Here is a 15,937-nt window from a genome sequence, read left to right as displayed (position 1 = left end):
GCCACTGTTTATCAATCTTTGGTTTGTTTACAGAAGAAACAAGAGCCAACATAGCACTTCTGTCACAGCAGGCATTATAATGGCCTTTCTTACATATTTCTATTTTTGTAATGCTTGCAAGATGGCATGAAGACTTGAGCAGAATGTTTATTAATAGTGTGTCAAGCTTACTTGCAGCCCTGATTAGAGTTTTTGTAGTTTAAACAGATGGTTTGATTACTGTTAATGAGAAGAATGAATAATGTTCACAAGACCATAAGATCATAAGACATAGGAGTGGAAGTAAGGCCATTCGGCTCATTAAGTCCACTGCCATTTAAATCATGGCTGATGGGCATTTCAACTCCACTTCCCTGCACTCTCCCTGTAGCCCTTGTTTCCTTATGAGATCAAGAATTTATTGATCTCTGCCTTGAAGGTATCTAACGTCCTGGCCTCCACTGCACTCCGTGGCAATGAATTCCCAAAGCCCACCACTCTCTGGCTGAAGAAATGTCGTCTCATTTCAGTTTTAAATTTACCCCCTCTAATTTTAAGGCTGTGCCCACGGGTCTTAGTCTCCCCGCCTAACGGAAATAACTTCCTAGCGTCCACCCCTTCTAAACCATACATTATCTTGTAAGTTTCTATTAGATCTCCCCTCAACCTTCTAAACTCTAATGAGTACAATCCCAGGATCCTTAGCCGTTCGTCATACATTAAACCTACCATTCCAGGGATCATCCGTGTGAATCTCCACTGGACACGCACCAGGGCCAGTATGTCCTTCCTGAGGTGTGGGGCCCAAAATTGGACACAATATTCTAAATGGGGCCTAAATAAAGCCTCAGAAGCACACCACTGCCTTTATATTCCACCCCTCTTGAGATAAACGACAACATTACATTCGCTTTCTTAATCACAGACTACCTGCAAGTTAACTTTTACAGACTCCTGGACCAACACTCCCAGATTCCTTTGTACTTCTGCTTTACGAATTTTCTCACCGTTTAGAAAATAGTCCATGCCGGTATTTTTTTTCTTTTTTTTCATAGCTTGTCCGTAGCAAGCAGGAAATGTTCTTTAAAAAGAATAATGTTTATGGTTTAGGGGTCTGTATAACTGCTTGACTACTTGTGAGGCAACAACTATACAAAATATTTGAATATGTGAGCTGATTTTTACTTTAAATTCTACAGTTCATTTACTCACTGACGAACAGCAACAGAGTAAGGGTGGCATATGTGGAAACATCATCACATGCATGTTCCCCTCCAAGCTACCCACTATCCTGACTTGGAGCTACAACATTGCTCCTTCACTGTCTAAATCCTGGAAATCCCTTCTTCAGCATCAATGTTGATGTACCTAGATCAGATGGGTGCAGCAGTGAAATAAGATGGGTGATCACCTTCTCAAGGGCATTTAGGAATGGGCAATAAATTGCCAGTGTTGTGCACATCTAATGTAAGACTGAGGAAAATGTAAACAAAACTGCAATGTGTACACAGCCTCTTCGAGTAGATTGGTAACAAGTAACAAATTTGATTTTAACCTGCGAACACAGTCATAAAAGCTCTAGTCAAGTGTCCAAAATAAGATCAAGTTCCCATGATACTTAACCAAACCAATTTATACGCAGTGTTTATCTAGCTAATTAAAATCATTTGTCAGAAGTGTACAGGAGACATATTATTCATGTGCCTGACCGATTGCACAACGAACAGCTCCCTTCATTGAAAGTTAAATGATTATAAGGAAAACACAATATGATTTTAAAACTGCAGCAGTTATTGGAGTTACAAATGGGCTGAATTTCCCAGGCCCACTTAGAGCTTTTAGAAGGGCAGGCAGGGGAATTTATTTGATAGTATGCCGAAAGGCACTCCCAGACCAATGGCTCGAATTCCCTTCAGGGCACAATCTTGCTCACCAAAAACGGGTGACATGTGTGACCGCAGACCCGAGCAATATGAAGGAAATATGAACCCAGCAGGATTGGCATCAGCCTCGAGACTCCAATGAGTGCAAATTGCCCCGCTAGCTTGGTTCCACCATCTACTCACCTCTATTCCATTTCAGGCTTGCTTCTAGAGGCAGTGGCCCCTGAGTGCAGCCTGTCCTTTTGCCACTTCACCTTGAAAATAGAAAAAATACAGCACCGCGAGAAGCAAAGCCATGATGTGGCGGTGCCAGTCTTGGACTGGGGTGAACAAAGTCAGATGTAACACAGCACCAGGTTATAATCCAAGATAACAAAGTGTGGAGCTGGATGAACACAGCAGGCCAAGCAGCATCTCAGGAGCACAAAAGCTGACGTTTCAGGCCTAGACCCTTCATCACCCTCTCTGATGAAGGGTCTAGGCCCGAAACGTCAGCTTTTGTGCTCCTGAGATGCTGCTTCGCCTGCTGTGTTCATCCAGGTCCACACCTTGTTATCTTGGATTCTCCAGCATCTGCAGTTCCCATTATCACCAGGTTATAATCCAACTGGTTTATTTGAAATCACAAGGCTTCGTCATGTGAAGGGGCTACTCTCTGAAAGCTTGTGATTTCAAATAAATCTGTTGGGCTATAATCTGGTGTTGTGTGATTTCTGAATTTGGACAGAAGGAAAGATGGTGATGTTGGGAAATGAACTGACTCCGATTCCCATTCTGAGGGTAAATTTCAGCACTGAAGTGTTCATGATGCACATTGGAATGGGACTGCAGGACAAGATAAACCCAGCACTTACTGCATAATATCCTAGTTGGTAATTTCACAGCTTTGTGGTCACTGATGTTAGCTTTTCATTTTAAGTTAAATTCAATTCTGAAACTGCGGATGGGATTTAAAACCATGTTCTCCTGCATTACTAATCCTGTAATATAACCACAGCACTACTATCTCAATTCCCAATCTGCAAGGCACAAGCAGATTTTAGACTGGCTTGGTAGGAATATAGTAATTTGCCATGCTGTTGACAGGTAAGAAAGAAAAATATTTCTGCAAAAGCTCTTGGTTCTAATGAGGTTGTTGGCTTGCTCACCGAGCTGGTTGGTTATCGTACAGATGTTTCATCACCATCATAAGTAACATCATCAGTGTGACCTCCGATGAAGCGATGCTGTCCTACTCTGCTTCGTATGACCCGGTCTGTTAAGTTGGGTTATGTCATTTCCAGTTTTTTTTTCTGCCCGGCTTGTATATGGGGTCTAATTCCATGTGTTTGTTGATAGCATATTACAGGTTGAAAACCAGGCCTATAGGAATTTCTGTGCATGTCTGTGGTTGGCTTGAGCTAGGATGGACACGTTGTCCCAGCTGAATTGATGGCCTTCATTGTCCAAGTGCAGTGAGATGAGGGAAAGTTCATCATGTCGTTTTGCTGCTAGCTGGTGTTCATGTCTCCTGATGGCTAGTTTCATTCCGGTCTGGCCAATGGAATGTCTGTTGCAGTCATTGCAAGGTATTTTGTAAACTACATTGGTCATGCAAGTCATGAGAATTTGGGTCTTTGCTCCTTGTGAGTGTTTGTCGTAATGTAGCTGTGAGTTTGTGTGCAACCATGATTCCAAGTGGTTGTAAGGGTCTTGTTGTCAGTTCTGATATGTTCTTGATATAGGGTAGTGTGGCCAGTGTATTGGGATGGACTGTGTCGTCTTGTCATTGTCTTTCTTGTAGGCACCTGAAGGTGTTGGGATAAGCATTGTTAGCAAAGAGCTTGTGTAGGTGCTCTTTTTCCTTCTTGTGGTGTTCTGGCACGTTGCAGTGAGTTGTGTCCTATTCAAATAGTGTCCTAACCCAGCTTTGTTTGTGGACATTGGGATGATTGCTGTGGGAATTGAGGCACATGCCTGTCATTAGGAACAAACAACTACATTGAGGAAGCACAGGCACTGCTTGCAGATGCACGAACTTACCAATAGGTGGAGATACACCCAACACCGCAGCTCGCAAACAGGATCACCCAAACACTGAATAAAATCAAAAACAAAGGGCAAATAACCAAGACGGATTACGTGAAAATGAAACCAGAAAGTGCGAACACCCCCTATTTCTACGGACTACCCAAAGTACATAAACCAGACATCCCCCTCAGACCCATTGGCTCCTAACCAGGCACACCCACACACAAACTGATACACCAGGTCAATGGATCATCTCACTCCATCCACTCAACCCAGGAATTCCTTCACAAGCTGAAGAACATTAAAATCAACAACGACAAGATCATGGTATCCTTTTGTGTCACTATTCATATCCATTGACATACATTCAGCCAAAGAAACACTTGCTACATTACTGTTTGCAGCAGAAATGCTGACTCTATCAGCAACGACAACATACTCAGCCTACTGGACCTATGCCTCACTACACACTTCATCTTTAATGACCAAGTATACAAACAAATCAACGGCACACTTATGGGGTCATCCATCTCAGGACTTATTGTAGAAGCAGTCATGGGAATGCACTACCCTTCTCCTGATACAGCCAAAACTGTGGATCCAATATGTGGATGAAAATGTTTGACATCATTAAATGCACCAAGTTAGATGAGACACACCATCTCATCCACAACGTTTTCACCGGGATCAAATTTTTGAGAAGATGATGTCAGCAATCAACTTTCATTTCTAGGCATCAAGGTAGAACAATTGACCAACGGGGAGTTCCAAACCACAATATATAGGAAGGTAATCTACACTGACCAAATCATCAATTTCCACAGCCATCACCTCAATGTCGACAAACAAAGCTGTATTAGGACACTATTCAAATAGGCCACAACTCACTGCAACATGTCAGAACCACACAAGATGAAGGAAAAGCACATATACAAGATCTTTGCTAACAATGGATATCCCAACAACTTCATCTGCAGGTGCCTACAAGGAAGTCAATGCCAAAAGGACACAGTAGGCCCCAATACACTGGACACACTACTCTATATCGGGAACATATCAGAACTGACAACAAAAGTCCGATTACAACTAGGACTCATGGTAGCGCACAAACCTACAGCCACAATATGACAAACACTCACAAGGATTAAATACCCAATTCCCACGAACATGCAGGACCAACATAGTTTACAAAATGCCTTGAAACGACTGCAACAAACATTATATCAGCCTAACTGGAAGGAAACAAGCCAAGAGGATACATGGACTTTGATAGCATTGGGCTGCAGGGTTCCCAAGCGGAATATGTGTTGCTGTTCCTGCAACCTTTGGGTGGCATCATTGTGGCACTGCAGGAGGCCCATGATGGGCATGTCGTCTAAGGAATGGGAGGGGGAGCTTAAATGGTTCACTAATGGGAGGTGCAGTTGTTTGTTGGGAACCGAGCGGAGGTGTTCTGCAAAGCGGTCCCCAAGCCTCCACTTGGTTTCCCCAATGTAGAGGAAGCCACACCGGATACAGTGGATACAGTACACCACATGGGCAGATGTGCAGGTGAACATCTGCTTGATGTGGAAAGTCATCTTGGGGCCTGGGATGGGGTGAGGGAGGAGGTGTGGGGGCAAGTGTAGCACTTGCTGTGGTTGCAGGGGAAGGTGCCGGGTGTGGTGGCGTGGAGGGGAGTGTGGAGCGGACAAGGGAGTCACGGAGAGAGTGGTCTCTCTGGAAGGCAGACAAGGGTGGGGATGGAAAAATGTCTTGGGTGCTGGGGTCGGATTGTAGATGGCGGAAGTATTGGAGGATGATGCGTTGTATCCGGAGGTTGGTGGGGTGGTATGTGAGGACAAGGGGGATTCTCTTAGGGCGGTTATTGTGGGGGCGGGGTGTGAGGGATGTGTTGCGGGAAATGCGGGAGACATGGTCAAGGGCGTTCTTGACCACTGCAGGGGGAAAGTTGCGTACTTGAAGAACGCGGACATCTGGGATGTGCGGGAGTGGAATGCCTCATCCTGGGAGCAGATGCAGCGGAGGCGGAGGAATTGGGAACAGGGGATAGAATTTTTGCAGGGGGGTGGGTAGGAGGAGGTATATTCTAGGTAACTGTGGGAGTCGGTGGGCTTGAAGTGGACACAACTTGAAGTGGTTTCTAGTTGGTTGCCTGAGATGGAGACTGAGAGGTCCAGGAAGGTGAGGGATGTGTTGAAGATGGCCCGGGTGAACTTGAGGTTGGGGTGGAAGGTGTTGTTGAAGTGGATGAACTGTTCGAGCTCCTCTTGGGAGCAAAAGGCGGCGCCGATATAGTCATCAATGTAACGGAGGAAGAGGTGGGGTTTGGGGCCAGTGTAGGTGCGGAAGAGGGACTCTTCTACGTAACCTACAATGAGGCAGGTATAGCTTGAGCACATGTGGGTACCCATGGCCACCCCCTTTGTCTGTAGGAAGTGGGAGAAATCGAAAAAGAAGTTGTTGAGGGTGAGGACGAGGCATTCCACTCCCGCACATCCCAGATGTCCACGTTTTTCAAGGACCGCAACTTTCCCCCCACAGTGGTCACGAACGCCCTTACACGTCTCCCGCATTTCCCGCAATACATCCCTCACACCCCACCCCCGCCACAACCGCCCCAAGTGGATATCCCTCGTTCTCACATACCACCCCACCAACCTCTGGGTACAATGCATCATCCTCCGAAACTTCTGCCATCTACAATCCGAACCCACCAGCCAAGACATTTTTCCATCCCCACCCTTGTCTGCCTTCTGGAGAGACTACTCTCTCCGTGACTCCCTTGTTCGCTCCAAACTCCCCTCCAACGCCACCACACCCGGCACCTTCCCCTGCAACCGCAGGAAATGCTACACTTGCCCCCACACCTCCTCCCTCACCCCCAACCCAGGACCCAAGATGACTTTGCATATTAAGCAGATGTTCACCTGCACATCTGCCAATGTGGTATCCTGTATCCACTGTACCCAGTGTGGCTTTCACTACATTGGGGAAACCAAGCGGAGGCTTGGGGACCGCTTTGCAGACCACCGCCACTCGGTTCACAATAAACAGCTGCACCTCCCAGTTGCGAACCATTTTAACTCCCTCTCCCACTCCTTAGACGACATGTCCATCATGAGCCACCTGCAGTGCCACAATGCTGCCACCCGAAGGTTGCAGGAACAGCAACTCATACTCCGCTTGGGAACCCTGCAGCCCAATGGTATCAATGTGGACTTCACAAGCTTCAAAATCTCCCCTTCCCCCACTGCATCCCAAAACCAGCCCAGCTCGCCCCCTCCCCCCACTGCATCCCAAAATCAGTCCAGCTTGACCCCACCTCCCTAACCTGTTCTTCCTCTCATCTATCCCTTCCCCCAACCTCAAGACGCACCTCCATTTCCTACCTAATAACCTCATCCTGCCTCCTTGACCTGTCCGTCTTCCCTGGACTGACCTATCCCCTCCCTACCACCCCCCCCCCCCCCCCCCACCTATACTCTCCTCTCCACCTATCTTCTTTTCTCTCCATCTTCGGTCTGCCTTCCCATCTCTCCCTATTTATTCCAGAGCCCTCTCCCCATCTCCTCTCTGATGAAAGGTCTAGGCCCGAAACTTCAGCTTTTGTGCTCCTGAGATGCTGCTTGGCCTGCTGTGTTCATCCAGCTCCACACTTTGTTATCTTGGATTCTCCAGCATCTACAGTTCTCATTATCTCTAATGGTGATGAAACATCTGTATGATAACCAGCCAGCTCGGCAAGCAAGCCAGCAACCTCATCCACAACCCGAGCTATAGGTTCCAATCTCAGCATTCCTTGCAAAATCACATAACTAAAGGATCAAGGACAAAATTGTTCCTGGGATATTTGTACTGCCACAGCGGACCTTTCTACCTACCTCTCAATCTGCCATGATATAAATCATTTGAAAGGTCGTGGCTGATCCACCAAGGTCGAACTCTGTCTTTATTCTCCAACAGAAGGATAAAAAAATTGGCTAAAAATCAAAATTCATTGATGCTCCATTGGGAGAGATTTCTAATTGGCAGAAAAAGGCAAATAACCTTAAAGGAATTCTGGTCCTCTTCATGTAAAATGAATTTCAGTGAAATTTCTACCACTGTCCCATAGATTGGTACTAACTGACAAGACAGGAAGCGAAATATAGCTGCCCAGCTCCTCCTTGCCTCTACTTATATAGGCACATTGATCTGGTCACCTGTATCACTCTGTCAAAGGACAGACATAATCATAAATTGGTATACCTCCACTCAAGAGTTCTTCAACCATAACTTCAAATCCTTGTCAATTCATAAGCAATATCCAGCCCCTACAATGATTCATTTGGAAATAACCTCATTGGTATCAGTGCATTCTGTTACTCACAGCAACACAGCCATTTGCGTTTTCAAAGCAGTAAAAGATAACAGCAGAAAAATATTGAGGTATTAAGTATTTTCAATATTGTATCAGTAACAGAGGAAAGGAGTGGTCATTTTAGTGCGAAGTTTCTAAATAATGGTCATCAAATATTCTCAATATTTGCATACAGCAACAATGCCATCACACAGAAGTAAAACCAGTGGAAAACTCGATAGGGATTTTAAAAAATTAATTATCAAATGCATATTTGGTGAATTTTATTCTAATTCAAGAATTGCCCATTTTACACAGTCTTCTAATATTATAGTTACCTCCAATTATTCCACTCAGTTTTAAAGTTTGTACTCAATCTCAGCAGTGCTATAATGGGGAAGTCAAGAGCGAAAATTACTGGGAGGGAAGACAAATGACAATGGATTTGGGCTGACCTGCCACTCCTTCAATTAGTCAGTGGTAAGAGCAGGAATGACAGGAGACTGAAACAAAATTCCAGTGTTTGCTTCCTTGGAGAAGAGAGTGGTGGAGGTGTAGACAAAAAAGGGGGAAAGTAATCACTGGCATAATTTGTCTCCTCATAAGATAAGACCTTAAGCACAGATTCTGTCTTCACTAAATGATATAAATCAATAATTGTACGGACCATTATGGGGTTCATAACATATTCACTCAGACAAAGCATACTTCAGTTTTGCTTTACAGTTTTTATCTAAATGTCAAATTCACTGAAATAGAAAAAAGCTAATTCCATTAACTTTTAATTCCGAACCACGCCACAACATGTATTAACGGAAGAATTGCATTATCACTTTTCAGAGCAAGTCAGTGCTGCCCACCCAGAAATACACTGGCTTACCCATAATTTTGCAACATTACTGCACGAAAGAAAAACACAATATCAGGCACTAACTAGCCTTGCTGTATTAAGAATTAAGGTGTAGATACACAGGTCGAAGTACAACAAAACAAAGATATTTATCTCATAACATGACAAGCTAATCGCCTTCTGCTGAAATATGATGTGCCAGAGTGAATACTTTATGATGGTCACTCCCTAAACAGGCGGATCACTTTTGCTCTTAAATAAGCAGAACAACTTGATTTAAAAAAAGAGTTGTATAGAATGCCTTTTCAGGGCATTACAAAGTGTTTTGTAGTCAATAAAGTACTTTTGAAATTCATCCCTATTTAAATTTAGGAAACGCAATAGTCAATTTGCACACAGCAAGATCTGAATTCAGAATCCAGATATTAATCTGTTAACTAATGTCAGCTCAGGGATAAAACATTCACTATGAATTCTCGAAGAATCCCTACAGTGTGGAAGCAGACCATTCAGCCCATTGAGTCTACACTGACCCTCCAGAAAGCATTCCACCCCGACCTATCTCCCTACCCTATTCCTGTCTCATCCATCTAGTCAGTACATCCCTAGACACTGTGGGCAATTTAGCATAGCCAATCCATCTGACCTACACATATTTGGTCTGTAGGAGGAAGCTAGAACACTCAGAAGAGACCCACACAGAAAGTGCAAATTCCATACAGTCACCTGAGTGAAATCAGACCCAGGGGTCCCTGGTATTGGGAGGCATTATTACTAACCACTAATCCACCATATCACCCTTCTCTTGGATCAGCGTCTGGCATCATTTCTGTTTATGTAAATTGAGCTTCAGTTTGAAATCACAGCTGGGCGACAGGGAAGAAAAGCAAGTGTAAAGTGAAAGATTTTTCTATAGTGAGCTCTGAACGCGCATATTAATTTTATATTGATAGGAATAGACCACTGCACGCGTACTGACAAAAGCCAGACTTTGTTTTGCAGATGTAGAAATTATTGCTTTGTTTCATGGTTTTAGTGAAATTGGAATGATCACTGATACATTGTGCAGAGTTTCGTAGAAGGCATATCCTTTCCTTCCCTCCTTTATTCTCTGAAATTTGAAACGAGAAGAATGCAATTACAGTGTAAATCATGCATGTTATATAGTTACTACTAATGAGGAAACGAAACTGTCAATCAGTGTCCAAACTGGCTAAAACTACTTTCCGACTTATATACCGTATTGTTAAATAAACCGTGTGCGTTAGAAGGAAATAATAAAGTAAATAGCATTGATCTTAGGAAAACAAAAATAGAACCTACTTGATGCGACTTTCTTCAAGCTTTCTCAGAGCAGCGTCTCTTTTAAGGACTTGCTGAAGAGCTAACTGCTCTTCTTCTGACAGAAAGCTCAGGTCCACAATTTTAGTTAGATCCATCTCTGTTTTCATTTTCCAATATTCCGAATGAAATTCGGGCGAACTGAAGCCAGACCAAGTCAGAGAAAGTTTGCACCTTCGAGTGGCAGGGTGTCTGTCCTTTTTCTTTCAGCTGTCACACCGTTGGTGCTTGCAGCAAACTTTAAATCTCGGTTTTTCTTTTTGAGATTGTTCACAGACAACAAGAGGTTAAATCAGGTGTTTGCATTCTTTCAGGATCACGGAAGATATTCTGCCGCATTCACAATGTTAGATTTTCTGTCAGACATTTAGGTTCTTTCAGCAAGATTCTGTTGTCCCATAACAGGGTAAAGTATTGCAGGCTCTGGAGGAATAAAATGCAGCAAACAATGAGACTCTTTCTGTGTCATGTATTTTCTTTATGCAAATTAGGTTATTGCAGGAATGTAGGTCTGAGTTGCGTTACTGGTTTAGAACTCACATTGGTTGTGATCATTGAAATGGATCATTTTAATTTTGAAGTACATTGAGCCGGTGAAACCAAGCAAACGTCAAGTGAATTACATCTGAAAATTAGTCAGCTCATAAAAGCAAACTGGGAAAAGATTTGGAAGGTTCTAATAAACTAAAATTTAAGCATGATTGGATTTATTTCTCAAAAATGATTAGAAAGTGATGTCTTTTAAAAGTGTTGGGAGCAAATAGAAGGGTCAGTACTTTTCAAAAGACAAGTAACTGAATTTACTTTTCGAGTTGATTATACCTTTATCTGCCTTCGCCAGAATTTGAGATTGCACTAATTCAGATGGACTACAGCACAAGTAGACACTTCATACCACTCACCAGTTTGAGTTCTCCCAGCATTACTACACAATCCAATGTGGTGATCAAAGGAAATAAACAAACATTGGAGACAACAAAGTGTGGAGCTGGATGAACACAGCAGGCCAAGCAGCATCTTAGGAGCACAAAAGCTGACGTTTCGGGCCTAGACCCTTCATCAGAGAGGGGGATGGGGAGAGGGAACTGGAATAATAGGGAGAGAGGGGGAGGCGGACCGAAGATGGAGAGAAAAGAAGATAGGTAGAGAGGAGAGTATAGGTGGGGAGGTAGGGAGGGGATAGGTCAGTCCAGGGAAGATGGACAGGTCAAGGAGGCGGGATGAGGTGGTAGGTAGAAAATGGAGGTGCAGCTTGAGGTGGGAGGAAGGGATGGGTGAGAGGAAGAACAGGTTAGGGAGGCAGAGACAGGCTGGGCTGGTTTTGGGATGCAGTGGGGGAAGGGGAAGAACTGGATTGGTTTTGGGATGCAGTGGGGGAAGGGGCGATTTTGAAGCTTGTGAAGTCCACATTGATACCATTGGGCTGCAGGGTTCCCAAGCGGAATATGAGTTGCTGTTCCTGCAACCTTCTGGTGGCATCATTGTGGCACTGCAGGAGGCCCATGATGGACATGTCATCTGAGGAATGGGAGGGGGAGTTAAAATGGTTCGCGACTGGGAGGTGCAGTTGTTTATTGCAAACCGAGCGGAGGTGTTCTACAAAGTGGTCCCCAAGCCTCCACTTGGATTCCCCAATGTAAAGGAAGCCACACCAGGTGTAATGGATACAATATTCCTGTCCTGCAACAAACATTGGAGTTTGGCTCTATCCAAACAAACCAAGGGCATCTTTTACTTGAACCAGACTATAATGCATTTGAGGCACCAGGAAGGTCCAATAACTGAACCTCAATGCAACTTTGAGGTAGTAAGAACTGCCGTGCAGAGATAACACAGTGTGGAGCTGGGGGAACACAGTGTGGAGCTGGGGGAACACAGCAGGCCAGGCAGGATCAGAGGAACAGGAAAGTTGATGTTTTGGGTCGGGACCCTTCTTCAGAAATGGAGGAGTGGGCAGGTAACTCAGAAATAAAAAGAGAGAGGAGGGGTGGAGCAGGGGTAGGTAGATGGGTTGGTGACTGTTGAGTGCAGGTAGGCAGTGGTGGGGATTGATCAGTGAGGTGGGAGGGGTGGATAAGTGAGAGAGAAGATGGACAGGTTGTGTCAGGTCAAGGAGGTGGAAATGAGAGGGATAGTTGTTCATGGGATGAAGCCAGTGTTGGGGACATTTTGTAATTGGTAAAATCCACATTTAGGCCATTGGGCTGTAGACTCCCAAGGCAGAATATGACGTGAAACTGGAAGAGCAGCATCTCATGTTCCGCCTTGGGAGTCTACAACCCAATGGTCTCAAGGTGGACTTTACCAATTTCAAAATCTCCCCATCCCCGGCCTCATTCCATGACCAACCCTCTCTCTCATCCCTGCCTCCTTAACCTGACACAACCTGTCCGTCTTCTCTCCCACTTGTCCCCCTTCTCTCAACTCACTGACCAGTCCCCAACACTGCCTACTTAAACTCACCTGTCATCAACCCACTGACCTTCCCCAGTCCCACCCCTCATCTCTCTATTTATTTCTCAGCTCCCTTCCCCCCCACCATTTCTGAAAAAAGGCCCTGACCTGAAACGTCAACTTTCCTGTTCCTCTGATGCTGCCTGTCCTGCCGTGATCCAACAGCTCCACAATCTATTACCCGATTTAACTTCAGCAGGAAGAACTTAGAGAGTGGTCTTTCTAACTGTGCTTTGGTGGCAGCTGCCCCAAGCTTTAGTGCATCCCTCAGCACATAGCCCTGGGCCTTGGAATGTATCAGTCTGCAATACTTGGTCAAGATCAACTCCTTGTGCTGGAAGACCAACAAATTTCAAGCAGATTGAAGATCGTCTTTCACTAAGTTGATGGTCTTCCAGGTGTAGTAGATGTTTGTCTACCAAACTATGCTTGAGACGACGTGTGTGTTTAATGTAAAGATACCTTTAATGAATAAAGCATATTTCGAAATTAAAAGAAAAGGAAATGATGATCAATGGAGAACCAGGAGGATCCACATCTATGTTGAGCAGCTGGCAGGGTCTCCTTCCAGCATCACAATTACTATGGGCTGAAATTTATATTATTTACTAAAACTGAAACCAAAAGCAAAACTGACTTTGTTTAAGCTGGTCTGTATCATGCATTTCGGAGAAATTCCACTGTGAGGCCCAATTAATTTTCCAATGGTATTTTACATCATCTGCCTCACTAACTACGCATGTAACGCACTGGCAATCCAAAACTGCACTCCACGGTTCCTGACATTTTTCCCTGGGCAAGGCCGATCAGGGAAACTGGCACTCCCTTTGTGAGCAGGGGTTTAAATATCCTGCTGGAGGGGTGTGCTACAGACATATGACTTTCTCTTCCCCAGCACCAGCAATGGAGGCCATGGCAGCAGACCTTGGTCTGATGTTGACACCCAGTCTCAACCACATGGAAGAATGCCCAGAAGAAGGTCAATGACCTTCTACTCCTGCAGAGTAAATACCACCATCCTGTCTTGCTCTCACACCACTAAACCTGCATGGCTTCTGTGTGGCTTAATAGTTCGCTTAGGACACCTCCCCATTTGCACCAACTGTAACAGCAATCACATTTTCATCTCCCACAATAACTGCCCCTTTCTTTCATTCCAGGACAAACAACCCACATTAGGGCAGAAAAACTGAAGCCAAGCATTGAATAGAACAACATGGAGCTTCTTGACCCTAACGAGGAGGCGATCCTGGCTCTGATTACCCCAAGCAGTTGACTGACCATGTGTAAGCCCTTGGACTGTTATCGGTGGATGCCCCTGACATACTTCTGACTGGATTAAGGCCTGCTGGCAAACGTGACAAGCTTCTGGTTTTGTATCTCCACTAAATGGCAAGCCAAGACAGAAGGTACATCGCACAGAAAAACAAGGCAGGGTAGGTTTGCCATGACCATCCAGGTAGGCTGAGAGAGAGTTAGCACTACAACAGCAAGCAAAGAGCTAGAGGCACAGCCTAGCCCAAACCAGGAGCTGCGTATATGTCCCTGAGCCCTCTTGCTGTAGCATTAAAATGATAGTTGCCGATGCAACTTTGAAGTGCAGAGGAGTTCTCTAAGTGGATTGGAGAAGGGCCCAGAGTATGCTTACAGTCTGGTAGAAGTCAGATGCCAATTTCCTTGGGTGCAAGAAGTATGTGTCCTGTACCCATGAATAGTGCTCTGAGATGTTGGTATCCAGTATCCAATATGGAGGTTCCTTCAGAAAAATTGACAAACTGAAGCTGCCAAGTACTTGGTTTAGTTTCCATGTTGTGTTTTCTTAACTTCTATCTTGTTTGCAGTGTTTGATAAGGTAGGAAGCTGAAGAAAAATGAGACAAGCTGGACCACCAGCAAGGCATTTAGCAAGCAATAATCCCCCTTAACTGACAACTCACTGCTGCCTAGTGAGGGACTCAGCACACTGCTTATCAAAGCACAAAAGCTAGAATGAGATCCTCCTGACCAGGTCGGCCTCATCAGACTTTGCATCCAATTCTGCCATACATCTTGCCAAAGCTCATGTTGCTCAGGCCCCTATAAGATTCTACTCTATTTCCTGGAAGGTTTGAAAATCTTATTTTGTTGTGTCTCCAGTTAACCTTTTATATTTGCACTTTGTTAGTCACCAAACTCACCTAATTTCTATGCAGCTTCCAATTATACCCTCTTTGCCCAAGATGACACCAAATTAAACATGCAAGTCAGAGCAATAACCTGCCAGCTGCAGCTCACCTCTGTCTTCTCTTGGTCTTCATCCAATGCTGTTTTCATCATACATACTGCATGCTCCATTCCCTTCCAACATTCATTCACATAAGTTGGTTCAATAGTTGAGCTGTTTGAAGCCTGAAAATAGCAGTGCAAAGGAATTTATGGATTCCGATCTGAAGCATGATTTCAGCGTTAAAATAAGGCTTGTGTTCATTTCACACAGTGGACCAGGGCAATCTGAAATAAGACTTTAATAAAAAGTACATAGGAACAGGAGTGAGCCATGCAGCCTGTTGAGTCTGCTGTGCCATTCATGGGCAATCTTCACCCCCAATTTCCCATCTAGTCCCTGTAGCCCATGAAATCATCAATCTGTTGATATCTAACTTGAACATTCTCAATGACTTAGCTTTCACAGCCTTCTTGGGTACAGCATTACAAAGAGAGTGAAGAAATCCCTCTTCATCTTATGTTTAAATGATTTTTCTTTAATTCTGAGAATATTTTAGACTTACCATGAGGATTTGAATAGAATAGAATTAGGTTTATTGTCACGTATACTCAAATTACAAAAGAACTGGAGTAGAGTGAAAAATGTACAATGTCACCGATACAAGGTGCCATCTTAGTTACAAAAAACAGAAAATAAAGAAAAATATTACACTACATTAAAGGAGTGCATTGTAGAAGTAGATGCTAGGAAAATAAGAAATAAAGCTAGAAAGATAACCAACAATTTTCAACTTTCCCACTCCCTGGGTTACATGTCTATCCTGGACCTCTTCCCATGTCACAATGACAGCACACACACACTGGAGGAGCAACA

The 15,937-nt window shown here is 44.3% G+C and overlaps 1 protein-coding gene across 3 annotated transcripts in view; it reads right to left on the bottom strand.

The window, feature by feature from the left end:
• LOC125452948 (synaptotagmin-like protein 2) overlaps positions 1 to 15,937 on the bottom strand; it is a 236,612-nt gene that overhangs the window by 173,605 nt on the left and 47,070 nt on the right. For 2 of the 3 annotated variants that reach the window (XM_048531951.2, XM_048531953.2), the window contains exon 1: positions 10,388 to 10,879. In XM_048531951.2, coding sequence (XP_048387908.1) covers positions 10,388 to 10,515 — 128 coding nt within the window. In that variant the 5' untranslated portion in view covers positions 10,516 to 10,879. Of the gene's footprint in view, positions 1 to 10,387; positions 10,880 to 15,132; positions 15,247 to 15,937 lie in introns of those variants that run through there. The other variant, XM_048531952.2, reaches the window with a different exon arrangement.

The sequence above is a fragment of the Stegostoma tigrinum genome, chromosome 4, assembly GCF_030684315.1.
Source record: "Stegostoma tigrinum isolate sSteTig4 chromosome 4, sSteTig4.hap1, whole genome shotgun sequence".
In the NCBI taxonomy this organism is placed as follows: domain Eukaryota; kingdom Metazoa; phylum Chordata; class Chondrichthyes; order Orectolobiformes; family Stegostomatidae; genus Stegostoma; species Stegostoma tigrinum.
The sequence above is the reverse complement of the archived record's forward strand: the minus strand, read 5'-3'. Positions and strand labels throughout refer to the sequence as shown.